At 31.5% G+C, this 27,113-nt stretch overlaps 1 protein-coding gene across 1 annotated transcript in view; it reads right to left on the bottom strand.

Moving 5' to 3' along the window:
* The window catches only part of LOC127734471 (nonsense-mediated mRNA decay factor SMG5-like), a 99,803-nt gene that overhangs the window by 71,570 nt on the left and 1,120 nt on the right, over window positions 1-27,113 (bottom strand). Inside the window, exons 2-14 of the mRNA XM_052244356.1 lie at window positions 20,728-20,826; window positions 14,515-14,638; window positions 13,943-14,099; window positions 12,718-12,831; window positions 10,138-10,227; window positions 9,343-9,421; window positions 8,794-8,913; window positions 7,020-7,091; window positions 6,573-6,757; window positions 6,096-6,239; window positions 5,082-5,221; window positions 4,362-4,467; window positions 728-1,195 (exon numbers count right to left, since the gene is read on the bottom strand). Coding sequence (XP_052100316.1) covers window positions 728-1,195; window positions 4,362-4,467; window positions 5,082-5,221; window positions 6,096-6,239; window positions 6,573-6,757; window positions 7,020-7,091; window positions 8,794-8,913; window positions 9,343-9,421; window positions 10,138-10,227; window positions 12,718-12,831; window positions 13,943-14,099; window positions 14,515-14,638; window positions 20,728-20,826 — 1,898 coding nt within the window. The remainder of the gene's footprint in view (window positions 1-727; window positions 1,196-4,361; window positions 4,468-5,081; window positions 5,222-6,095; window positions 6,240-6,572; window positions 6,758-7,019; window positions 7,092-8,793; window positions 8,914-9,342; window positions 9,422-10,137; window positions 10,228-12,717; window positions 12,832-13,942; window positions 14,100-14,514; window positions 14,639-20,727; window positions 20,827-27,113) is intronic.

Here is a 27,113-nt window from a genome sequence, read left to right as displayed (position 1 = left end):
AGTTCAGAAATTATTGCGATGTTTTTATTATTGCGAAAAATGCGACAGGGTTATCCTACAATAATACATCTGACACGTTATTTTAAGAAAATAGTGTTCCTCTACAAGGACTGTCTTGATAAATAAACTTAATTTTTGATATGTTAAGAATAAAATCAGGAGTTTAAATCATGAACATTAACAATTATTGACTGGATGCATCTCAAACTTTTACTTCTGTTAGTGAGACAATAAATATAACTCTGTAATTGTTATCTATTCCTTATAGTCATTGTACATTACTGTAAGTTCAGAAATTATTGCGATGTTTTTATTATTGCGAAAAATGCGACAGGGTTATAATCGCAATAATTCAAACTTGCATTTTGAAATTTTTTATATGAATTAAACAGGATTTTTCTCAATATAGCAAAAATTAAAATCGCGTTTTAGTCTAAAATGACAAAATCGCAATAATAAATGCACTCAATAATTTCTGAATTTACAGTAACCATTTACGATCCATTATTTTTTATCATATAACTATAATTGATATCTACTCATAATTGAAGACATGATAACATCAAGATGATCAATTTGTTATGTTGCTATGTCTTGGATATATTTTTTATAGCATTGTGACCTAATTTTTACTTCACCAAAACAGATAGTTGGGATTTAGGGAAACCTTCATATTCAGATCTATCAACTCACTTTACTTTAAAAATGTAATTATGTATATACAAACCTGGAGGAACAGATACTTGTTTCCTGCCTTGTATCACATCTTTGCATGTTTCATATTCCTCAATGTCTTTCTCAAATGAGGAATCAGCTAGTGAAGAAAATTTAAAATTCTGTCCAAGAAAACTCATTGAGGATGAAAACAATTCTGAAGAAAAATGAGCAAGGTTATCACGGTCTACTGATTTTAGCCATGGGTTCACCTTAGAGCTAGCATCGGTTTTAGATGAAGGTCTAGGAGATTTGCTGTCAGTATTTTGTGAGCTATCACTGGCATTACTTCTCTCCTCAATAGTTTGTAGTTTATTTTTAACCAAGATTTTTCCTTCATTAGAAAGGCCAGGTTCTAGTTCTTGACTGTCCATGAGGTGATCAGACATGTCCGAGTCTGAATCATTGGTAAAAAATCCAACAAATTCTTCTTCCTCTTCAGATTCTTCTGACATGAAATCTTCAGGTAAGTCATCACCTCCTGAAATGTCAACAAAAATATCACTAAATAATTATTTCAGCAAACAATTATTTGTCCATATTAGATAAATGTAAACACAGAAAATACGGTAACTAGGTGAAATAAAACATTTCTTTAATCCCTTTAACCACAAGTTCTTATTCTAACAATTCTTTAAACTGTATGATCTTGGTTTGATCTTTTGATTTGTTCTGTAATTATTACAAGTAAAAACCAAGTGGTCTAAGTAGTTTTTCTACTATATCTTTAACCTGTCAACACTGAGGTTCTGAGTTTGGAACTAAGCACATGGCAGGTGAGCTCAACTCCAATCTTAATCTACTAGGATTGTCAGTTTTCCAGTTTTCCAGTTCAAGGTTGTGGATCTCTCCGGCCACTTCAACTTCCTCCATCAATAAAAACTGACTGCCACAATATAGCCAATAGTGCTGAAAGTGGCGTTAAACGCCAACAATCAATCACAAGTAAAATCTGTTCAAACCTCAGGATGTTCTACTTGGAAAAATGTTCAATTGATTGATATATTAATAAAAAGATGCGAGTCATTATAATAGCAATATGAGACTTGAATATCTACAATACTTTACAAAATCTAGTATTTGAAACTTTGCTACTCTAATGATGCAGGAAAAGGCATTTCAACTTTTAAAAATTAAACCAATGTTGACTGATTATTATTTGCTTTACATCCATTGTTAAATAGTTCATGAATATTCAGGTCAATTATCAAATCATTGTGTTCAATCCCAGTACAATGAGAAAAAAACATAAAGAGTTAATATAAGAGGTTAGATTATCCAGTTATAAAACTTTTTTGTACAGCTTTAGAGTTTAGAAATGCCTATAGAGAATATCAAATATGGAGAAGAAATTCTTATGTACCTGTTCTTATTTCTTTTGATATCACTATTTTAGTCTCTTAGGCCAACTAAAATTAATTAGATTTTCATCCAAATTTTTGAAAAAAATGGGGCGATGGGTGGATTTTATTTTTTTATTTTTTATTTCCCCTGAAACTCCTTTACAATGAGTTCTTCATTAGCAAGGGTAATAATAAGCTTATGTCATGTTTATATAAGGAATTCTACATAATTTTTCAAATTATTAAATAAATATTTCTGATAGGCAACGACTGTTCTGCATGTAATTGCCGCTTTAGAAACCTATTTTAAGTAAATAGCAAAAACAAGGAGAAATGCTCTCTTTTAGACTACCTACATCAAATATATTTTGCTTTCTAAGATATGGTTTGTACAGGGGCGGATCTGGCCATTTGTAAAAAGGGGGGTTCCAACTATGTGTCCCCATTCAAAAGCATTGATCGTCAAAAAAGGGGGAGTTCCTACCCCCGAAATCCGCCACTGTTGTAGTGCCCATGAAATGAAGTGTATGCAACACAAGTATTTTGAGTACATATAGTGAAATGAAAACTCAAACTGTGTTGAAAATACTAGGGTTGATGCTTTTAAGATTCTTATGGAAGGTGCAAATTGTTTTTATTTTCAATATTAAATTACAATGTAAAACATGCACTTAACCAAAAGAAAGAAGTTGTTTAATGACTCTATTGAGGGGCTGGGGACAGAAAGTGTTTGATGTTTGTCAACAAAATAACGACAGCCTTGGGGTAAATCTAAGAGCTAATCCTTGCTTTAATACATTTTGTACGTTGCCCGAATTCCTGTACTCAAAAATATATACAGCTATAAATCGCACATTTTCGTGCTTGTGTCAATTTCTTCATTCCAGTCATGTTTTTTGTACCAATGTGTTCCACGATTCTAGCGTTTTGATATCATTTTCACAGTACATATTTCCTGGCACAAAGTCATTGTTTAAATAAAGAAATCCCAGTTTTCAAATCACTGAAATTTGTGCCATACCGCGATTTGCGTTCTTGGACACCGCCTGTTACTCGTAACCCGATTATTTCATGTTCTTCCCATTCTCAGTAGATACTGTTGTCACATAGAGCAGCAGAATATGTCGACTTAATTATTTTGGTTAAATTACTCAAAGAAATATGAAAACCGAAATTTGCAAAAGGAAGTTTTGAATGAAACTAAACTATCGACGGTTACCGGTAACAGAAATGAACAAAATTCGGAAATCGTAAATTTTCATAAATAAAAAAAATCGGGGCAGGACAATTTCAGAGGGCTGGCGGGGATGAAAATCTATCAATTATTTTTAATTGGCCTTATCTAACAAATTAAAACTAGAGGCTCTAAAGAGCCTCACCTGCCATGTTTCTAAAGAGCTTGTGTCGCTCACCTAGGTCTATGTGCATAATCAACAATAGACACTCTCCAACATTGTAGACAAAAATAGAAGTCATGACAAAAATTTCTTTTTTGTCGATCTTGTATTGCTGATCATTTTGTCTGTTTAGTTTCTATCTATCTACTTTAGTTTTTGCTCAAAACACAAAAGAGGGTAAAAAAATCCTCATTTAAGGGCAATCACTTCTATGAAGAGTGACAATCTACTTAAAAAAAATTTCCCTATTGTCTAAAATGTAGATTTTGGCTTGCTGATCATTTTTGCTTATTTAAGTTTCTATCTACCTATCTATTATAATTTTTCAGATATAAGGCAAAAATGCAAAATATTGGTAAAAATCGTCATCAAAGGGCAATAACTCTAATTAGGAGTTGACTGATGATTTCTAACATGAACACTTATTCAGAGATCTTGTTTTGCTGATCATTTATGCAACTTACAAGTTTCTCTCTATCTATTTTAACCTCAAAGAACAATTGGTAGAGCTCAACATTCTGAACATTTTTGCCTTGTCAGGTTTCCTTTATTAATAAATGTTTTCAAAATAATAGACAAAACTTTTTTCTCTGCTTTCAAAATCTTTCTTTTAACCCGTCGACCTGGAACTTATTACTTATTTGTAATATTAATTATGTTCTATTTCTAGCCATGTTGGCCATCTTGGTTGGCAGACGGGTCATTGGACACATTTTTTAAACCAAATACCCTAATGATGATTATGGCCAAGTTTGGTCAAATTTGGACCAATAGTTTCAGAGAAGATTTTTGTAAAAGTTAACGGATTACGATGACGGACGCCAAGTGATGAGAAAAGGTCACTTGGCCCTTTGGGTCAGGTGAGCTAAAAAGGAAGGATAACAAAATTTTACATCTTTCATCATACCTTCACTGAGATCAGACATATCAGAAAGATCAGAACTATCACTACTATCATTTCTTGCACGTCTACGCCTTCTTTTATAACTTTTTGGTTTTGACTGTCGAGATTTCTGAAAATATATTTTAAAGAATGTATAAAATAACAATTTGCTCTGTTAAAATGCTGTTAAGTAGCAGGCAAAAGTAAAATTGATATCATATGTGTAGATCTAAACTGATTGTTTTCATTGTTAATATATAAAACCAATAAAGTATTTTTTTTTAACATATAAACTTATTTTTACATATTATGTATTATAAACAAATTATTACATACATATTTTTTTCTGATCAGTTCATTGAATGTTATATTTGTTTATTCAGTACCCATGGGAACATGCTCAAATTGAGTGAAGGATGTTGTAGGTTTAAATCAAGTACAGGTCAATACAAACTTTCAAATTGGAATTCTGTGCCAAGCATGTGGCATTCAGGAGTAAAATCAAAGGCTGGTTGGCACAGAGTCAGAATAATGTGTGCATGTAGGATGACATGTCTTTTATGGAACTGTTTAGTGAGAGTAAGCACATTAAAAGACTGGCTCAACATATCAGTCTAGTCTAAAGCAGGGTATATTCATATCTCATTTTCATGTAATGATTTTAAATATTCATGTTATATTTGCCATCGAAGGTAAGGCATCCATCAAAATACAACACAATTTTTTTGAATATCAGAAACATACCTTTTCTGAGAGAACTTTATTGTCATCTGTGTCTTGTTGACTTAATTCTACTTTGTTTTCTCCATTTTTGTTAATATGTTGATCTGGTTCGGGATCAGAGGTCAAGCCATTACAAAGGTTATCATCTGACATATCATCATCTTGAAGAAAAGGATAAAGTATTAAAATAAAGATTAGACTTTCTCATCCTGAAGAAAAAGATAAAGCATTAAATAAAGGATTAGACTTTCTCTTCTAAAATTCAAAGGGAAACTTTCACATCTTATAACCATTTCATATACCACAGAAAAATCACAAATCATTTTCATTACACAATCGCTTTTTTTTTAGCGTCAAATGTTGGCCTCATTGTGCTTTGGGGAAAAGGTAAAGTACTACAAGGCTTGTTCCTTTGTATTTGATTTTGTCAAATTTGTGTAGAGATTTTTTGTTGCAAGTTAATCATATTCATTCTTTTGTACTCCATTGACAGTTTGTCTCTTGTGCTGTGTGGAGGCCATAGAAAGTTTCCTTCTGCTTGAGGTGTATAATATTATATTTCTACAGTTACAGCATGTCTTTTCTTGACATGACATCTTTTATGTGCTCTTTCAATCTGTAGGCTTTAAAAAATGTTATGTCGTCCATCAGCAGCTTAGTTATATTTTAATGTATAACATGGTTGTCCAAATACAGAAAGTTAAAAGCCTCGTTACGGTTTTGAAATGAAGAACAGTAAAGAAAGGGCTATTTCTCTGCTTTATATGGTATTTGACAAGTATGTGCACTTACATTATTTCATGAATCCATAAATTATTTCTTAATCCATTCTTTTGTTTTCATTTCAATCAAGCATTTTAAGAGGATTGCTACACAGATGGCATTAAATGGGTAAAGCTTTTCGACAATGTTTTTTTTCTAACTAGAAATCCTCTTAAGACTTTATCAAATATTGGAATAGCATATAACTTCTTTCTCTAGTCTTCAAACTCGGATAGTTTTATAAGCAAGTGGTTTAAACAAAACATTCAGTACCTTCCTGTTCTTCAATATGACCAAGTATTTTATTTGGGTTTTCCATGTCATATAGTGATGCCTGAAGTCTGATCACCACATGGTTAAGGATGTGTGAAAATAAAGCTAAAAGGAAAGCTGTTGCTGCAGTCGTCTGTCCTGAACCTACAGTTTAAAGAAAAATTAACTCATTTGTCATTTAAAATAAGATTCATAAAACTATTTTTATATCTTGAACTTTTTGTTTTTTAAATCAAACTTTGATGTCAAGGTTTCTAACATATATAGTTTTAAAGGTAACTGAATTTTAGTTCATGTTGAAGACTCAAATACAAAAGGAAAATCTAAATTAGTCTAAATGATATTTTATGGTATGTTATAGTTTTAAACAATAAAAGGTAAAGGTTAAAAGCAATTTGTTTTGAGCCAGTGTTCATACTACTTTTGTTCAAATTAATTTCTACAGTTCTAATGTAGATATATTTCTCAGTAACAAACCTTTTAGCTGAAGAAGATATACGGTAGACATACAAATAATGACTATTTTAAATACAATGTCATCATCCATGAAATAAGTATTCTCCTCCCTCTTGTCATCCTCTGTATTCACCTCATAAAACATACATAGATTGAATTTCTGTAGAGTAGACTGGCACTTCTCTTGTAAATCAGCTGGTTTCATTCTAAAATATAAAACATAAATAAATCTCAGAAGAAATATTTCCACTTTTCTTATACATATCCTGGTTTAGTTCTTAAATATTAAACAGAGTATAAAGTAAAATGGAAAATTTTCTTGAGGGGTTTAATTTTTATTATTTCAATATAAAGATAAAAGCATGGAAGTATTCCCTCGAGTAAATTTGACCATTCATTTATGTTTTGCATCTACCTATAACATACAGGAAAATAAGCATAATACTAGTTCAAAATCAATAAACTTACTCTTTGCCTGTAGCATGAAATGCACCAATCAGCTGTAGAAACTGGATTAGAAACATCTTAGTGTCATGTACTCTGTAATGAAGAAAATCATAGTAGTTTTAAATTATCAAAGGTATGAACTATTAAAAATATAAATCCAGAAGATTAATAAGTTCTTATATAAGTTATATAAAAAATTAGAGATCTCAAGAACTATAGTAAATTATGTATTTTTACTAGAGTGTACAGCAGAACAAGGACAAAGGATGTACAATTTATTCTTTTTGTGGAAGATATTCAATCTCCAGTTTTTGAGACATGAAAGCACACGTCTTTCCTGATAATCCAGTTTTCTACCAGTAAGAAAATTCACAATAAGTCATCTATTACAGTGTCTGATTGGACCATTACTCCAGTAACAGGTTGTTTAACTCTTTTGATGGAATAACTAATCTAATGGATCATGTGCAGGACATTTCCAAATGAAAACAACAATTTATAAAAGAATGGATTCTGTTTTATCTAATATTTTAATGGCTCCCTTACTCAAACATAACTGAAACTACATATTGATTCATCCATGATGATATGCTGTCACAGATAGAACTAGAGGCTCTCAAGAGCCTGTGTCGCTCACCTGTATTTTCTGATGCTTTGGAAATCATGTAAAATAAGGTTAAAATCATAATTAATAGTATTAGATATTAGATATTATAATGATATCTAAGATAATAACAAAAAACTGCAAAATTTTTGTAAAATTACTAACTCAGGGTCAGCAACCCAACAACGGGTCGTCGGATTCGTCTGAAAATTTCAGGGCAGATAAATCTAAATCTGATGAACATTTTTGCCATCTGTCAGATTTGCTCTAAATGCTTTAGTTTCAGAGATATAAACCAAAAACTGCATTTTACCCCTTTGTTCTATTTTAAGCCATGGCCGCCATATTGGTTGGTTGGCGGGGTCATGGGACAAATTTTTTAAACTAGATACCCCTAATAATGATTATGGCCAAGTATGGTTAAATTTGTATCAGTAGTTTCAGAGAAGAAGATTTTTGTAAAAGATTACAAAAATTTACAAAAAATTGTTAAAAATTGATTCTTAAGGGCAATAACTCCTAAAGGGGTCGACTGACAATTTTGGTCATGACAACTTATTTGTAGATCTTACTTTGCTGAACATTATTGCTGTTTACAGTTTATCTCTATCTATAATAATATTCAAGATAATAACCAAAAACTGCAAAATTTCCTTAAAATTACCAAATTCAGGGGCAGCAACCCAACAACAGGTTGTCAGATTTGTCTGAAAATTTCAGGGCAGATAGATCTTGACCTGATAATCAGTTTTACCCTATGTCAGATTTCCTCTAAATGCTTTGGTTTCAGAGATATAAGCCAAAATCTATATTTTACCCCTATGTTCTATTTTTAGCCATGGCGGCCATCTTGGTTGGTTGGCGGGGTCATCGGACACATTTTTTAAACTAGATACTTGAATGATGATTGTGTTTAAGTTTGGGTGCATTTGGCCCAGTAGTTTCAGAGGAGAAGATTTTTGTAAAAGTTTACGGACGACGGACGACGGACGACGGACGCCAAGTGATGAGAAAAGCTCACTTGACCCTTCGGGTCAGGTGAGCTAAAAATGCAGTTTACCCTTAAATTTTTTTATGTTGAATCTAATTTTCCAAAGAAAAATTCCATGGAAGTTTCAGAATTACCTGCACATTGTTATGATAATGTCAGAAATTAGAAAAATAAAGACTTAAACTGATCTTAAGGACTACCTTTGTACTTCAGGTGGAAGAGATAAATTTGGTTGTAATTCTACTAATCGTTTATTATTTTTCTCAAATAATCTCTGTAAGTTTCCATCTGCTCCTTCAAATGGTTTTTCACACACCAAACTAAAACAAAACGGTAGAAATTTAAATATACCTTTTTAAACATCTAACCTAATTGACATTAAAATTGCTGATTTCAAAATGTAATATGGACTTTTAAAATGTACAATACAGTCTGTTATATAAAAATAACAAGTAGAGATGTCGGCAATTTAAGTATTAAATTAACAGGAAGTTGATAATGCATATGAAAAGCCCATACTGTATAATATATAAAATGTGAAACAATCGAAGAGAATACTACTGTTAATTTCAACTGATATTTTTTTTATAAAAAAAGCAATCTAATGCAAAGAATTCAGTATTGTATCCAGGGATGAGATTCTTTTCGACAGTCTGTAGTAATTCAATTATCAACTTTTATGTAGTTGTTATTAGGCGATTTGAAATTTGATTTTGTTGATGAGTTATCAAATCCACAAGACAATTTACCATCGTATATAGTAATAAGCTGCTTCCACATTGTAATATCTTGATCCACTGAGTGTTCCTAACTGGTTATGTGGTGTTCCTATAAAAAAAATGTTCAAAGCTTCACTTCACAAACATATCTAATGAGTCTTTTTATTTCAACTGGACACAATTATTTACACATGAAAAGTATGGTTACTTCAATATAGCAACTTAACATCATGATAGGAACCCATCCTTTTAGGTGGCCAAACTAATGTGAAATGAAGACATTCAAATGATAATTCCCATAGTAAAATAAAGTATCCTTTCTGTATGGATCCAAACCAGTCTTTTTTGAATGGCCAAACATTTACTTGTAGATTTTCAAATTCTATGCTTATTTTCCTCTCTGTTCCTCCTACTTTTAGGATCCACAATATGATTTTTCAAATACTATTATCCATAAAATGCCTGTATTACTGTTATTAGATGTCATGAATAACATTAATAAATAAATCTAACTGTGAAAGAATAGCTAAATAATGCGATATTTTTTCTTAAATAATTTACAAATGTGGTATATTATTATTATACACTTTTCATATAACATACTGTATAGTAACCTTTTTAGACTTAAGTGAATGTAAAAAATCTGTTAATAAAAGGTCACAAGTGACAAACAAATGATACTTTTTTATGGTTTACACCTTCACAAAAATGCATGAAAAAATGTTTTTTAAAAAATAAATAATGATAAAGCATTCATTTACTTACTACATTTATCTTAACATTTTGCATATCAAATGTAATTATGAATGTTTCTTTATGACCTACCATTTTCTGGACACAGGGCTATAGCCTGGTAATAGAATCTTTCTGCTGATGACTTACTAAATCCCTTATCAAAATCCTGTTGGTATCTTGCTGAAATACATAAAGTTGGTAGATCATTAGATTTTTTAAAGTTTTAAAATAGCCTAAGTTATACCTCCTTCGGTCATTCTTGTTGGTGTCCTAGAAGGAACTAGACATCATTGAGATGGGAGCCATCTCTGTGGCCCCCGCTGTAAATAACGTGTGGTAAAAAATTTGTATCTTTACCATAAGACAAGGGGTTGTCAACTGAAACCAAAGTTTTTGACCTTGACCTTTGACCTAGGAAGTTGTACATACATTATGACACACCCTCTGGTGTTGGTTAATATAAATGTCAAGTATAAACTTTGAAATCATAACGGTTCTCAAGATATAAAGCGGACACCATCTTTACCATAGGACATGGGGTTGTCAACTGAAACCAATGTTTTTGACCTTGACCTTTGATCTAAAAAGTTGTACATACATTATGAGACACCCTCTGGTGTTGGTTAATATACATGTCAAGTATAAACTTTGAAATCATAACGGTTCTCAAGATATAGAGCGAACACGATCTTTACTATAGGACATGGGGTTGTCAACTGAAACCAAAAAGTTTTTGACCTTGACCTTTGACCTAGGAAGTTGTACATACATTATGACACACCCTCTGGTGTTGGTTAATATACATGTCAATTATAAACTTTGAAATCATAACGGTTCTCAAGATATAGAGCGGACACGATCTTTACTATAGGACATGGGGTTGTCAACTGAAACCAAAAAGTTTTTGACCTTGACCTTTGACCTAGGAAGTTGTACATACATTATGACACACCCTCTGGTGTTGGTTAATATACATGTCAAGTATAAAGTATGAAATTATAACTGTTCTCCAGATATAGAGTGGACACAATTTGTTGCGGACAGACGGACAGATGGACAGACAAACGGACGGACAGATAGACTGATCACTATAGGGCGACCCCCCACTTGGCGGGGCCCTAATTATCAGCATTTTCTGGTCAAATGTTTTATATTTTCCAAATTTAAATTCCATTTTATCACATAATTTATAGTGACATATAACTGATATATCTGGAATCACATATGACTTTTTCCCATATACCTATACTTGAGCTTCATGCTGATGTTAGCCCATGGCTTCCTAAACGGTCTTATATTCCAGATATTTATAAATTTACGGGACATTGTACGGCTGGCTCAAATATTTTTTGGAAGCCCTGTGTTAGCCATGGAGTGAAATTTTACTTGTAGAATTAAATTTGTACAGCATGTTGTCATAGAGAAAATCAAAGTATTTCACCACTCATAATTAACAATTTAACAAAACAAACAAATATGTTTTTGAAGGAAAAACAGAGGAAGGACGCATATAACCCCCAATCAGAAACATCATGGCTACGATAGCAATGCAAGTCTAATCAATCCTAAATATCAAAATAATATTCAATCTTAAATATCAAAATAATAATCAATCCTAAATATCAAAATAAAAATAATGAGATACAGACCTGGGGTCAATTACATGCCAATGTAATTAATTACATTACAATTACATTGATTTTCAAATGTAATTAATTACATTTCAATTACTTTTGTCCAAAGACATGTAAGAGCTCTATCATTTAGAAAAAAATCATTAAAATGACGACAGGAAAGAATAGAATGAAACTTTTATACATATATGTGGACTTTTTAGCAGTGAAAACATTTGTACAAGCTATATTTTAAGTTTTCAAATTCCTAACAGCATTGTTACATTTAATCATCATTAGATTTTTGACTGCATTTATTATTTTTATGGTGAAAAATTTATAAAGATATATATATAGATAGAAATGAATATATTTTTAAATTTTAACATATGCATATGATGGTTTAAAATAAAAATTGCCTTTGACATTTTAATCAAGGGACATTCTTTTACTTCATAATTAGTTAAGTGAAAGAATAACCTGGGGCTATGGTTATTGTTAATTGTTAGAACAGTATATTTACAAATCGTAGGTCAATCATGTCAATAAATTAGTACTGTTCTTGATATTTAGATTTTTTTTTTATGTAAACATGTGAACAAAATTAATGAATTAAATACAAATTATTATACATGCTATAATGATTAAGGAAGTATCAAGGAATGATGTAGTTTTTTCAACATGATAAGTGTTTAAAAAGTATAAAAAAAAAAAGTACCAAGTGCATATTAAATGTAGGGAAAATATAAAATACAAGTTGCATCAGAAAAGCCAAAAATGTAATTTCCCAGCAATTTATATTAATGTAATTGAAAGTAATTGAAATGTAATTCATAATTACATGGCAATAGGTCATGTAATTCATTACTTTCAATTACATGTAATTGAAAATATGCTCAATTACACATTACATTGAATTACTTTCAAATTTGTAATTACAGCTAATTACAATTACATTTTTAATTACCCTAGGTCTGCTGACATACACTGAAAGCTCATTCTTTAAAAATATGATCTAAGGTTAATCATTCCCTGTCATATTACAGTTAAGACTTACCAATATCACCAAGACAAACCAAACACCTATGACAAGCCATTATGGCCCAAGCTTGAACTGATGGACCAAAATCTCGCTTTTTTACACTGTTAGAAAGTCCCATTTTTCTCATTACTGAAACACGAAAAAATTTAAGCATTGCATAAGGATTATCATCAAGAAATCTGACATAATTTCACTTATAGTAACAGTACAGGAAAAAGATTTCAATTATAAAACACAGTGATATATATCCCTCATTACTGTCATGAATAATGAATTCACACACTATTGTGATGCTTTTATTTGAAAGATGACCATCACAATTTAAGTAAATAAAGATTCTAATACTGGTCACAAATATTGTACTGCAACATATACACTACAATTATCATGTAACTTTTGTATAACTGTCTGATTTTGAAATTTTAATGTATGCATTAAATTTAGAATTACTAGTATACTATTTATCTTTAAAGATAACTTCATGGATTTTTCTATGGTTAAAGGGTTGAATGTTTAATACCTATTTGTGTAAAAAAATGATAAATATTATAGGAATATTAAATTATATAACAAAAAGCTGTGATAAATATGTTTTACGCAAATCTAAACGTTTAGTTGTCAAATATTCGGAATCGTTTTTGGTACAATATATTTTTTTCTGTATGACACTGAGATAGACATTGGTTTTTATTTTTTAGCCATGGCATTGTCAGTTTATTTTCGATCTACTTTCGCCCCTCTTTCATAGAATCCAATTTTTGTCAGTTTGGTTAATCAAAGCATGTTTGTAAGTATTTGATTTCATAGAATCCAATTCTTGCCAGTTTGGTTAATCAAAGCATGTTTGTAAGTATTTGTTTTCATGGAACCCAATTCTTGTCAGTTTGGTTAATCAAAACATGTTTGTAAGTATTTGTTTTCATGGAATCCAATTCTTGCCAGTTTGGTTAATCAAAGCATGTTTTTAAGTATTTGTTTTCATGGAATCCAATTCTTGTCAGTTTGGATGATTAAAGCATGTTTGTAAGTATTTGTTTTCATGGTTGCATATTTTATTAATTGATTGATTGTTGCTTGTTCAACGTTCAAAATCTGTTTAAAATATGTTATCATAATGCATTTTTTTAAAGGTACTTGTTTACTTGCATTAATTTATAGTTATTTCTAAAAAAAAATCAAATGGCGAAAATTCAGTATGTCACAAAAATCACTACTTAAACAGTAATCTTAGATGACAAACCTGTTTTCTGTTCTGGTACAAGATTAAAATCTAATATTCCATTAAATTTGAGACCAAATTCTTGTTGCAATCTAAATAAAAGATGGTAGTAGTATCCTGTTGCTGATGACAGATGTGTGCGAAATGCTGCTTCTAATGAACTACCCATTCTGATGTGCTGAAATATATATATGACAAGCATGTGACATAATATGCAGGCAAGTCAAAAAGATGTGCACCATTATCAACCTACTGAAACCAGTGAAACTATTCAAATAATTTGGAGGGCTGTTAACAGATTACTATTTGAAGTCTTAAAGGAACCTTTTCCTTTTCTTCTCTTATCATAAATACGATAAAAAAAGACATTTTTTCTGCAAATTTTTATTTTGCAGCAGGAAAACTTTAAATAATAGAGATTAATTCAATCATATTTAATTCAAGAAAAATAAAAAAATTCATGATGTTCTTCAATTTTTTTGGCAAAGAATGGAATTTGTACAGAATTAATGCTGAATATAGACAATAACTTATCATGTCAAATTTAAACAAGTATAATTATCAGTGAAACATTTTACATTTTGTATACTTACTTTTCTGTTATGTTTCATAAGTTGTATGATTTCATAGAAGACCTTTCTCCATAAAACTTCCTCTGCCTTTCTCCCATAATCAGATGGGTTGTAAAACATAAGTCTTTCACAGTATTCTTTAAGTCTATAAACAAATGCTTTTCATTAGGCCAAAAAAAATATATATATCTGTTTAAGGTTACATACTTTTAAAAAAAAAAGGGTAGGTAGGTAGGTATTTCCATTTTATTCTATTTTTTCATTTTATTTTTTGTAACATGATTTTGAGTCATGCGGTTTCGTCTTGTTGTGGTCCGAGTTGATCATGGGCCGAGTTTACCCGTATTTTTAATGATTGGATTATTTCCCTTGGTAATTGGTTGGAAAAAAATGGCGGCAAAGTGTTTATTTCTTCACATGAGTCACGAATTTCCTTAAAACAGCTGTCACATTCACGATTGTGAACATTGGGATGTATCAGGCAATTGATTTATATTATTTGCAACACTAACTTCGCTTTTGACACGAGTTCAGTTTATTTTTCACTTTACGACGGAAATAAAATAACTTAGGGTCGGCGTTCAAAAATAGGGTCAGTCGGGTAACCGTAAACAGACATATATTTTTTTTTGGCCTTATTGAAAGGAACAATGAAATAAGTGTTCTCCACAGGGCCTTTTAGCATTATGGTAATGGGATGCTAACGGAAATTATTTTTCTTATAGATTTTGTGATAGATGTGATACTATAATTTTTACAAATAAAATGCTTTGCTGGGGCGCAGCTTGATACGACCGCAGAGGTCGTACCCTGAACAGTTGGGGCAAGTATGGACACAACATTCAAGCTTGATACAGCTCTGAATTTGGATTGTTATTAAATATTTGACACAGCATAGGTTTCTGACACAGAAAGAATGTGGTCTAAGAACTTGAATTTTTTAATTTACCTATTATGGTCCAATGTCCAAAATCAAAATACATGGTTAGATTCAGCATATCAAAGAACCCCATATATTCAATTTTTGTTGAAATCAAACAAAGTTTAATTTTGGACCCCAACTTGGACAAACTTGAAAACTGGTCCCATAATCAAAAATCTAAACACATGTTTAGATTCAGCATATCAAAGTACCCCAAGAATTCAATTTTTGTTAAAATCAAACTAAGTTTAATTTTGGACCCTTTGGACCTTAATGTAGACCAATTTAAAAAACGGGACCCAAAATTAAAAATCTAAAAACACGGTTAGATTTGGCATATCAAAGAACCCCAATAATTCAATTTTTGATGAAATCAAACAAAGTTTAATTTTGGACCCTTTTGACCTCAATATGAAGCAATTTGATAGCGGGGCCCACAAATAAAAAATCTAAATTCAAGGTTAGATTCAGCATATCAAAGAACCCCATATATTCAATTTTTGTTGAAATCAAAAAAAGTTTAATTTTGGACCCCAACTTGGACCAACTTGAAAACTGGGCCCATAATCAAAAATCTAAACACATGTTTAGATTCAGCATATCAAAGAACCCCAAGAATTCAATTTCTGTTAAAATCAAACTAAGTTTAATTTTGGACCCTTTGGACCTCAATGAAGACCAATTTAAAAAACGGGACCCAAATTAAACATCTAAAAACACGGTTAGATTTGGCATATCAAAGAACCCCAATAATTCAATTTTCGATGAAATCAAACAAAGTTTAATTTTGGACCCTTTTGACCTCAATATGAACCAATTTGATAGCGGGGCCTACAAATAAAAAATCTAAATACATGGTTAGATTCAGCATATCAAAGAACCTCATATATTCAATTTTTGTTGAAATCAAACAAAGTTTAATTTTGGACCCCAATTTGGACCAACTTGAAAACTGGGCCCATAATCAAAAATCTAAATACATGTTTAGATTCAGCATATCAAAGAACCCCATATATTCAATTTTTGTTGAAATCAAACAAAGTTTAAATACTGGACCCTATCTTGGACCAACTTGAAAACTGGGCCCATAATCAAAAATCTAAACACATGTTTAGATTCAGCAAATCAAAGAACCCCAAGAATTCAATTTTTGTCAAAATCAAACTAAGTTTAATTTTGGACCCTTTGGACCTTAATGTAGACCAATTTAAAAAACGGGACTTAAAATTAAAAACCTAAATACACGGTTAGATTTGGAATATCAAAGAACCCCAATAATTCAATTTTAGATGAAATCAAACAAAGTTTAATTTTGGACCCTTTTGACCTCAATATGAACCAATTAGATAACGGGGTCCACAAATAAAAAATCTAAATACATGGTTACATTCAGCATATCAAAAAACCCCATATATTCAATTTTTGTTGAAATCAAACAAAGTTTAATTTTGGACCCCAACTTGGACAAACTTGAAAACTGGGCCCATAATCAAAAATCTAAACACATGGTTAGATTCAGCATATCAAAGAACCTCATATATTCAATTTTTGTTAAAATCAAACAAAGTTTAATTTTGGACCCCAATTTGGACCAACTTGAAAACTGGGCCCATAATCAAAAATCTAAATACATGTTTAGATTCAGCATATCAAAGAACCCCATATATTCAATTTTTGTTGAAATCAAACAAAGTTTAAATACTGGACCCTATCTTGGACCAACTTGAAAACTGGGCCCATAATCAAAAATCTAAACACATGTTTAGATTCAGCAAATCAAAGAACCCCAAGAATTCAATTTTTGTCAAAATCAAACTAAGTTTAATTTTGGACCCTTTGGACCTCAATGTAGACCAATTTAAAAAACAGGACCCAAAATTAAAAACCTAAATACACGGTTAGATTTGGAATATCAAAGAACCCCAATAATTCAATTTTAGATGAAATCAAACAAAGTTTAATTTTGGACCCTTTTGACCTCAATATGAACCAATTAGATAACGGGGTCCACAAATAAAAAATCTAAATACATGGTTAGATTCAGCATATCAAAGAACCCCATATATTCAATTTTTGTTGAAATCAAACAAAGTTTAATTTTGGACCCCAATTTGGACCAACTTGAAAACTGGGCCAAAAATCAAAAATCTAAATACATGTTTAGATTCAGCATATCAAAGAACCTCATATATTCAATTTTTGCTAAAATCAAACAAAGTTTAATTTTGGACCCTTTGGACCTCAATGAAGACCAATTTAAAAAACGGGACCCAAATTAAAAATACGGTTAGATTTGGCATATCAAAGAACCCCAATAATTCAATTTTCGATGAAATCAAACAAAGTTTAATTTTGGACCCTTTTGACCTCAATATGAACCAATTAGATAACGGGGTCCACAAATAAAAAATCTAAATACATGGTTAGATTCAGCATATCAAAGAACCCCATATATTCAATTTTTGTTGAAATCAAACAAAGTTTAATTTTGGACCCCAATTTGGACCAACTTGAAAACTGGGCCAAAAATCAAAAATCTAAATACATGTTTAGATTCAGCATATCAAAGAACCTCATATATTCAATTTTTGCTAAAATCAAACAAAGTTTAATTTTGGACCCTTTGGACATTAATGTAGACCAATTTGAAAACTGGACCCAAAATTAAAAATCTAAATACACTGTTAGATTCGGCATAACAAATAAATAAATGTGATCAAAGATTTTACAAATCTAATGCGCCATACTGTGCAATTAAAGATTACTTCTTGAAATTTTTCAATATTTGAAATTTGAAAAAAAATAATATTTGAAGAATAATTCTTTTTAATTTCTGAAATCTGAAATGAGAAAAAATTGGCCCCCCACAATTTCTTTTTATCCCCCCCCCCCCCTTTTTCCCCCAAAAAAATTCTTTCCCTCAAGATATGGTCATAATCTCAATTCAAATTTCCAATGGAGTTGGCAACCATAATTACCCATTTAAATTTACCATAGTGCTAACTTAATCTATTTTATAATAGAATTAATAAAAATATAGTGTCAAATCTTTCATATGGATTTTTTTGTAAAAAAAAAAGATGAAAACATTTGCAGATATTTTTACTGGTCTTCCTTTATAAATATGCATTTCTTTAAACATAATTTAAAAGCAGTGTAAGGGAAGTAACCAAAACGTTGTATTTGGATTACCTCCCTTACACTGTTTTAGATTATCTTTATTGTTCATTAACCATTACTTTATACATAATTTAAAAGCAGTGTAAGGGAGATAATTTCAATGATGTATTTGATTTATCTCCCTTACACTGCTTTAAATTATGTTTTGTACTAAAGTATTTGTCCATTAACCAGGACAACCTTGTTTTTCCCCCTTTTTTGCCCCTAATTCCTAAACGGTTTGAGCCATAACCCCCCAAAGCAAATCCTAACCATCCCTTTGTGGTATGGAAACTTGTAGTATAATTTCAGAGAGATCCATACACCGTTCCACAGTTATTGTCTGGAAACTAGAAAATGCTCATTTTTGGCCCCTTTTTGGCCCCTAATTCCTTAACTGTTGGTACCATTACCCCCAAAATCAATCCCAACCTTCCTTTTGTGGTATTTAACCTTATGGTCAAATTTCAAAAAGATCCATTCACTTAAACTAAAGTTAGAGTGCGAAAACCAATATGTATTCGGACGACGACGCCGGACGACGAAGACGACGACGACGACAACGACGACGACGACGCCAACGTCATACCAATATATGACCACAAAATTTTTTTGCGGTCGTATAAAAAGGTGCCTTTTAAAAATTCTCAGTTTACCAGAATGTTATATGTAATTTGAGATGAGAATACTGCTTAGTATTTCTCAAAACTGACTCAATTCTTATTTACCTTGTAGCAGAACTTTGCAATAAATGGTAAATACATTGTACACAGTTCTTACATGCTACTAGATAAATCTAGCTTTGATTTTGGATTCTTTGCATGTTTTCTATCTTTGGTGAACAGTATCAGAGGTATTTAAAAATCATTTTCAACTTGAGGGCAATACAATGTAGTAAAGAATACTTGTATGTTTAACTGTGAAGATAAAAATTCTCTGTCAACTTCAGTAGGGGGGTTTAGGCATTCAATATATGGGTATACATACATGTATGCTTTCTTAGATTTTTTAAATGTATGATTTTTATTCATCTTTCTAATGTTTAATGGCAATATATCTAACAATTTTGTCACATAAAGTCCTTAAAGGTGCATGGTTAAGTATGGTAAAAGACTGCACATTTTTAGCATATGAAAGTCTAAAATGGATGTTTAGTGATAAAATTTTTATGGTAAATTTTTTTATACAGCAACAGTAATTTTCACAAATTCTTATACTGCATACAATTTCATGATATTTGATCAAAGCAAACATTAGCTACTGCAATAAATGTGAAAAAATATCCATTTTGCAGTAATTACATGCATTGAAAAAAATTCAAATCAATCTAGTATAATTTTCATACTTATTGTGTGAATTGTGTATAATTTCCGTATTTGTTGTGAAGTCCTACAGCATTGAGTGTATAATTTTCATACTTATTGTGAAGTCTTACAGCATTGAGTGTACAATTTTCATACTTATTGTGAATTCCAACAGCATTGAGTGTACAATTTTCATACTTATTGTGAAGTCCTACAGCATTGAGTGTACAATTTTCACACTTATTGTGAAGCCCTACAGCACTGAGTGTACAATTTTCATACTTATTGTGAAGTCCTACAGCATTGAACGTATAATTTTCATACTTATTGTGAAGTCCAGCAGCATTGAGAGTATAATTGTCATACATATTCTGAAGTACTACAGCATTGAGTGTATAATTTTCACACTTATTGTTAAGTCCTACAGCATTGAGTGTATAATTTTCATAATTAGGCCTAACAAAATTATACAATGTATGTATGCTTGTTTCCTGTCTCCAAGCTGAAAAAAATAGGGTAAGTAGGTAAGAAATTTATAGAATTGTATTTTATTCTATTTTTTTATTTTGTTTCCTAAACTGTGAGACTGATAAATTTCAAAACCAATATATATACCAAATAAGCATTATTGAACATTTTAAGAGAAAAATGCACACAAAAAAAACAGAGGGTCTGAGGCAGGGACCACCTGGAGACAGGAAACAAGCATGTATTTTTTCATATTTATTGTGAAGTCCTACAGCATTGAACATATAATTTTCATACTTATTGTGAAGTCCTGCAGCATTGAGAGTATAATTGTCATACATATTCTGAAGTACTACAGCATTGAGTGTATAATTTTCATACTTATTGCGAAGTCCTACAGCATCTTGATGGAAAACTTCTCTGTATGCTTTCTTTTGTTTGGAAATTTCATCTAATCTTCTGATGGCCTCAAGTGCTGCTCTATAAAAAATATAGAATGAGAAATTATTTATTTTTGTCTTGCATCATCTTAGGCCAAAAAAAATACATGTCTGTTTAAGGTTACATCATATAAAATAAAAATGCTTCGCTGAGCGCAGCCTGATACGACCGCAGTGGTCGAACCCTGAACAGTTGGGGCAAATTTGGACACAATATTCAAGCTTGATACTATCTGAATTTGGATTGTGATCAAATTTTTGACATAATATAGGTTTCTGACACAAAATAAATGTGGTCAAAGATCTCACAAATCTAATGCGCAATACTGTGCAATTGAAGATTTCTTCTTGAAACTTTTCAAAAATTTGAAATTTTAAAAATAAAATAATATGAACCCTTTTAAAAAAAAATTGGAAACCCCCCCTTCCCTCCAAACTTTTTGAATCCCCCTTTTAGCATTAACCATCAAACTCAATTGCAGTCTTTCCTTTGAAGTATGGAACCTTGTAGTACAATTTTAGAGAGATCCATACACTTAATCACAAGTTACTGTCTGGAAACTAGAAAAATGCTTTTTTTAAATTAAAAAGCCTCAATCAGCAACATTAAATAGTAATGTCTAAAAATAAAATTCCTTCACAAACATAATCATGGCTATAATTAAATTACCTTTTTTTAAACATTTTTAAAATAGTAACTTCTAAAAATAAATTGACAGCTAATCACCTAAAGACAATACATTTTTTATAAATAATTTACAAGCAGTGTAAGTGAGGTAATTTGACAATATGTGTTTGAATTACCTCCCTTACACTGCTTTAAAATTATGTTTTGTACTAAAGTAATTGTCCATTAACCTGAAAACCCTTGTTTTCCCCCTATTTTGCCCGAATTCCTAATAAAATGCTTCGCTGAGCGCAGCCTGATACGACCGCAGAGGTCGAACCCTGAACAGTTTGGGTAAATTTGGACACAATAATCAAGCTTGATACTGTCTGAATTTGGATTGTGATCAAATTTTTGACATAATATAGGTTTCTGACACAAAATAAATGTGGTCAAAGATCTTACAAATCTTTTGCGCAATACTGTGCAATTGAAGATTTCTTCTTGAAACTTTTCAAAATTTCGAAATTTGAAAAATTTTGAAAAAAAAATATGAAATCCCTTAAAAAAATTGGGAAAAAAATCCCCCCCACAACTTTTTGAAACCCCCCTTGGAGCAATAACCCCAAAACTCAATCCCAGCCTTTCCTTTGTAGTATGGAACATTGTAGTACAATTTCAGAGAGATCCATACACTAAACACAAGCTTTTGTCTGGAAACTATAAAAATGCTTGTTTTTGGCCCTTTTTGGCCCCTAATTCCTACATGTTTGGGGCAATTAACCCCAAACTCAATCACAGCCTTCCCTTTGTTACATGGAACCTTGTGGTACACTGCCAGAGAGATCCATACATTTACACACAAGTTATTGTCTGGAAACTAGAAAAATGCTTGTTTTTGGCCCCTTTTTGGCCCTTAATTCCTAAACTGTTGGCCCCATAACCCTTAAAATGAATCCCAACCTTCTACGTGTGGTATTAAACATTGTGGTACAATTTCAGAGCAATCGCAATACTTATACACAAGTTATTATCCTGAAACTAGAAAAATGCTTGTTTGGGCCCCTAATTCCTAAACGGTTGGGATCATCATCCCCAAAATCAATCCCAACCTTTCTTTTGTGGTATTGAACCTTCTTAAAAAATTTCATAGTGATTCATTCACTTAAACTAAAGTTATTGTCCGGAAACCAATGTGTCTTCGGACGACGACGACATCATACCATTATACGATCCCAAAAATTTGTTTGCGGTCGTATAAAAAGTTTGAGCCATAACCCCCCAAAGCAAATTCTTACCATCCCTTTGTGATATGGTAACTTGTGGTATAATTTCAGAGAGATCCATACACCATTTCACAAGTTATTGTCTGGAAACTAGAAAAATGCTTATTTGGGCCCCATTTTTGCCCCCAATTCCTGAACTGTTAGGACCATAACCCCCAAATTCAATTCCAACCTTCCTTTTGTATTCATAAACCTTATGGTAAAATTTCATAGAAATCCATACACTTAAACAAAAGTTATTGTCTGGAAACCAATGTGTCTTCGGACGACGACGACGACGCGATACCAATATACGACTGCCAAATTTTTGCGGTCGTATAAAAATAGGGTAGGTAGGTCGGTATTTCCATTTTATTTTTTTCATTTTTATTTTTTGCGACATGATTGTAAGTCGTGCTGAGGTTTGAGTTGTCCATGGGCAGAATTTACCCATATTTTAATGCTAAAAGTAATTCAAAAAGCATAATTTCCGAAAAATAAAGAATGTTTGTTTATGTCATCCCAAAATGATTTTATGACTGGTTTTTCCTCTTTCAAAGTTAACATTTAAACAAAGATTTGTTTTACAGTATATCATTATTAGGCAATCCGGTAAATCCCCTTTGTTTAAAGGATTCGCAATGCTATTGTCAAAATGTTTTGTAAATAGTTGCACCAAGTGTTTGATAGAAGTCTCAATCCTATGAAAATTATAATATATTCATGAATAAAATGCTCCGCTGGGGCGCAGCTTGATACGACCGCAGAGGTCGAACCCTGAACAGTTGGGGCAAGTATGGACACAACATTCAAGCTTGATACAGCACTGAATTTGGACTGTAATTAAATATTTGACACAGCATAGGTTTCTCACACAGAATGAAAGTGGTCTAAGAACTTAAAAATTTTTAATTTACCTATTCAAACCATATCATTATTAATTTATTGGTTTTTATATATAAATCAGAAATTACCAATTTAAATTGGAAAATTTTAAAGAAAAAAAAAGGAAAAAAAAATCCCCTCCAATTTGTTGAACCCCCTTATGATTCATCACCCCAAACTCAATCCCAGCTTTCCCTTTGTGGTATGGTACCTTGCAGTACAATTTCAGAGAGATCCATACACTTGAACACAAGTTATTGTCTGGAAACTAGAAAAATGCTTGTTTTTTGGCCCCTTTTTGGCCCCAAATTCCTAAACATTTAAGGCAATTACCCCCAAACTCAAACCCAGCTTTCCCTTTGTGATATGGTACCTTGCAGTACAATTTCATAAAGATCCATACACTTACACACAAGTTATTGTCCTGAAACTAGAAAAATACTTGTTTTTTTGCCCTTTTATGGCCCCTAATTACTAAAATTTTGAGGGAATTACCCCCAAAAACAATCCCAGCCTTCCCTTTGTGGTATGGTACCTTGCAGTACAATTTCAGAGAGATCCATACATTTGAACACAAGTTATTGTCTGGAAACTAGAAAAATGCTTATTTTTGGCCCCTTTTTGGCCCCTTTTTCCTCAACTTTTTGGGCAATTACCCCCAAACTCAATTTTAGCTTTCCCTTTGTGATATGGATCTTGTAGTACAATTTCATAAAGATCCATACACTTACACACAAGTTATTGTCATGAAACTAGAAAAATGCTTGTTTTTTGCCCTTTTATGGCCCCTAATTACTAAAATTTGGAGGCAATTACCCCCAAAATCAATCCCAGCATTCCCTTTATGATATGGAACCTTGTGTTACAATGTCAGAGAGATCCATACACTTACACACAAGTTATGTCTGGAAGTTACAAAAATGCTTATTTTTGGCCCCTTTTTGGCCCCTAATTCCTTAACTGTGGGTACCATAACCCCCAAAATCAATCCCCACCTTCCTTTTGTGGTATTGAACCTTATGGTAAAATTTCATTGAGATCCATTCACTTTAACTAAAGTTAGAGTGCGAAAACTAATGTGTCTTCGGACGACGACGACGACGACGCCAACGTCACACCAATATACGACCACAAAATTTTTTTTGCGGTCGTATAAAAAGAATTTAAAACAATCCACAAAACAAGCAATGACAAGTGGGATTACGGTGTTTTTATTGGAAACAACCATATCTGGTAAATCTGCCAAAACGGAAATACTGCTTTTATTTAACAGTTTCTTTTGATATTTCAACATAAAACTTTTATAGCTTCTTTACAGCTTATTTAAAGTAATTGCTTTTAACGTGAAAATTGACAGAAAATCCTGTAAACTTTCAAAATTAAATTCAAAATGAATGATTTTCATATTCAAATATTATTTCACTCAAAACTAAATGCCTCTACGAAGCCCAACCCTTTTTGTAATTAATATATAAATTATAAAATATTGTATAGTCACTATTTGGTTAGGGTGCTGATGGTGATGTCTGTGTTTTTCTTTAATGTATCTTTAAATGGAATGTTTTACATAATACATAAGGATCCAAATGAAAATGAAATTTTCTTTTCTCAAAAAAGGAATTAGATTTTTCTTGACCCTTTGGTTTATCATAAGGTATTGATAAATATGGCCATATTTGCAACAAAAATCTTAGTACAGACAAATCTGAACACCATGAAATTTTTTAAAACATTGCGGGACCTAGATATATAAAAGTTGTATCCATTGTGTATGTCAAACAAATAAAATCTTTTGGGGATTTTTGGATATTTTTTTTTATTCAAGCCTGCAGAAGATGGTTAAATAAACAAACACCTGAATTTCATTGACACAGTCCACTCAGTTTCACAGTTTAATCTTTTGTTATGCAGGTAAAAAAGTTACAGATTGTATAGTAATTTTTGGTTTTATGTCCTAATTTGACAAATATAAAAATAAGTAATTGACTTGTATAGTACATTTTACTGTAGTTTTTATTTTACATGTAGCAAAAATCAGCATCAACTTAAAAACAGGTTTTGTCCTCTTACACCTGCCTCATATTATGAATACAAAGTCCCCAATGACAGTTAGAAAATCAATTAAAATAAAATATACTAATGAACTCAAAATTGTTAACTCTTTTTTCTAACATGTTTCTAATAGTTGAACTTGCACATTACCCTGTTCCTATTTTGTTGACAGATGCTGCCATGTTGTAAGTCATATAATTTCCACAAATTTGTATAACTGATAACCAAAAAGAATAAGGACAAACAATTTGAATTCATTCTGTTTGAAAACTTAATAATATGAGTCTAGAGCTTATTCAAAATACAATTTTATAGCAAACAAAATGAGTTCTCAGGGTAAAATCACCTCATATCAATCACATACCTGCCAACTGTTTCGAAATCTCCTTGGAGGATTTTAAGGGCATGAGGACATATAGTCCTTATAATTATGACATCTTGAAAGGCTATTTTATTTTTTTCCTTTGACGCCTTAAAGCGACGTCATTTTCTTTTGGTTGGATTTTGAAAGGGAATTTTGCTCTCAACTTTGAGACCCAATTTAGCCATAAATTTTCATTGATAGCTAGAAATTTTTGCATATATATACAAATGCTTACCTTTTATGCCTTTATTAGTGCAAAATATTTCCAATAATTTCCCAAAGAAATGATAAAATAAGTTACAATTCCATCCAAGGCAGACTATAATCTACTGCTTTTTTTAAAACATTTAGCTGATTTCACTTTCAGAGAGTATAAAATAAATTTTGCACCAAAACCCGAATTTCCTGATAGTTAGTTTTCTATTATCCGGAAATTCAGGTCTGTCAAAATTACTGAGTTTGGTGCAAAAATTTATTTTATACTCCTAAAGTGAAGCGTTTTCAGTAGAAATCAGCTAAACGTTTTAATAAAGCAGTAAATCTCTCTTGGAGTCCAACTGAAAAAAATGAGTTCGGCATTATGACGTCACTGTAAGGCGTCAAAGCAAAAAAATAAAATAGCCTTTCAAGGCGTCATAATTATTTGGACTAGAGGACCTAATGAACCTCTTATATTATCTAATATCATAAGCGTTTTTAATCTACTACTATATTGTTTCAATGAGTATGTATGTGCTTAAATACCCTATTAACTCATTTGAATGCCTGTTTCAAGGTGTTCATTTCAGTGGCGGATCCAGAAATTTTAATAAGTGGGGGCCCACTGACTGCCTAAAAGAGGGCCTGTTCTAGTAATGCTTCAGTGATTTCCTATATAATCAACCAAATTTTTCCAACAAAAGGGCCCCCCCCTAAATCCGCCTCTGCATTTTATGCAATAAAGAATTTTAAAAATTCAGGTGAACACCTCTCATGGGGATATCCCCCATAAATTGGGATAGAAGGCAGGTCTGCAATCAGGCAGATTTTTGTATCAGTACAAAGATCAGTAATAAACCAACTTTAGTTATTGTGTTTTTAATTAAACTATACTTTAAAACAAGAAAAAAAAACACTACCTGATGATAGCGTTTCTTTCTTTTTATTGAAAATGA

This window comes from Mytilus californianus, unplaced genomic scaffold, assembly GCF_021869535.1.
Source record: "Mytilus californianus isolate M0D057914Y unplaced genomic scaffold, xbMytCali1.0.p SCAF_3, whole genome shotgun sequence".
Lineage (NCBI taxonomy): Eukaryota > Metazoa > Mollusca > Bivalvia > Mytilida > Mytilidae > Mytilus > Mytilus californianus.
The sequence above is the reverse complement of the archived record's forward strand: the minus strand, read 5'-3'. Positions and strand labels throughout refer to the sequence as shown.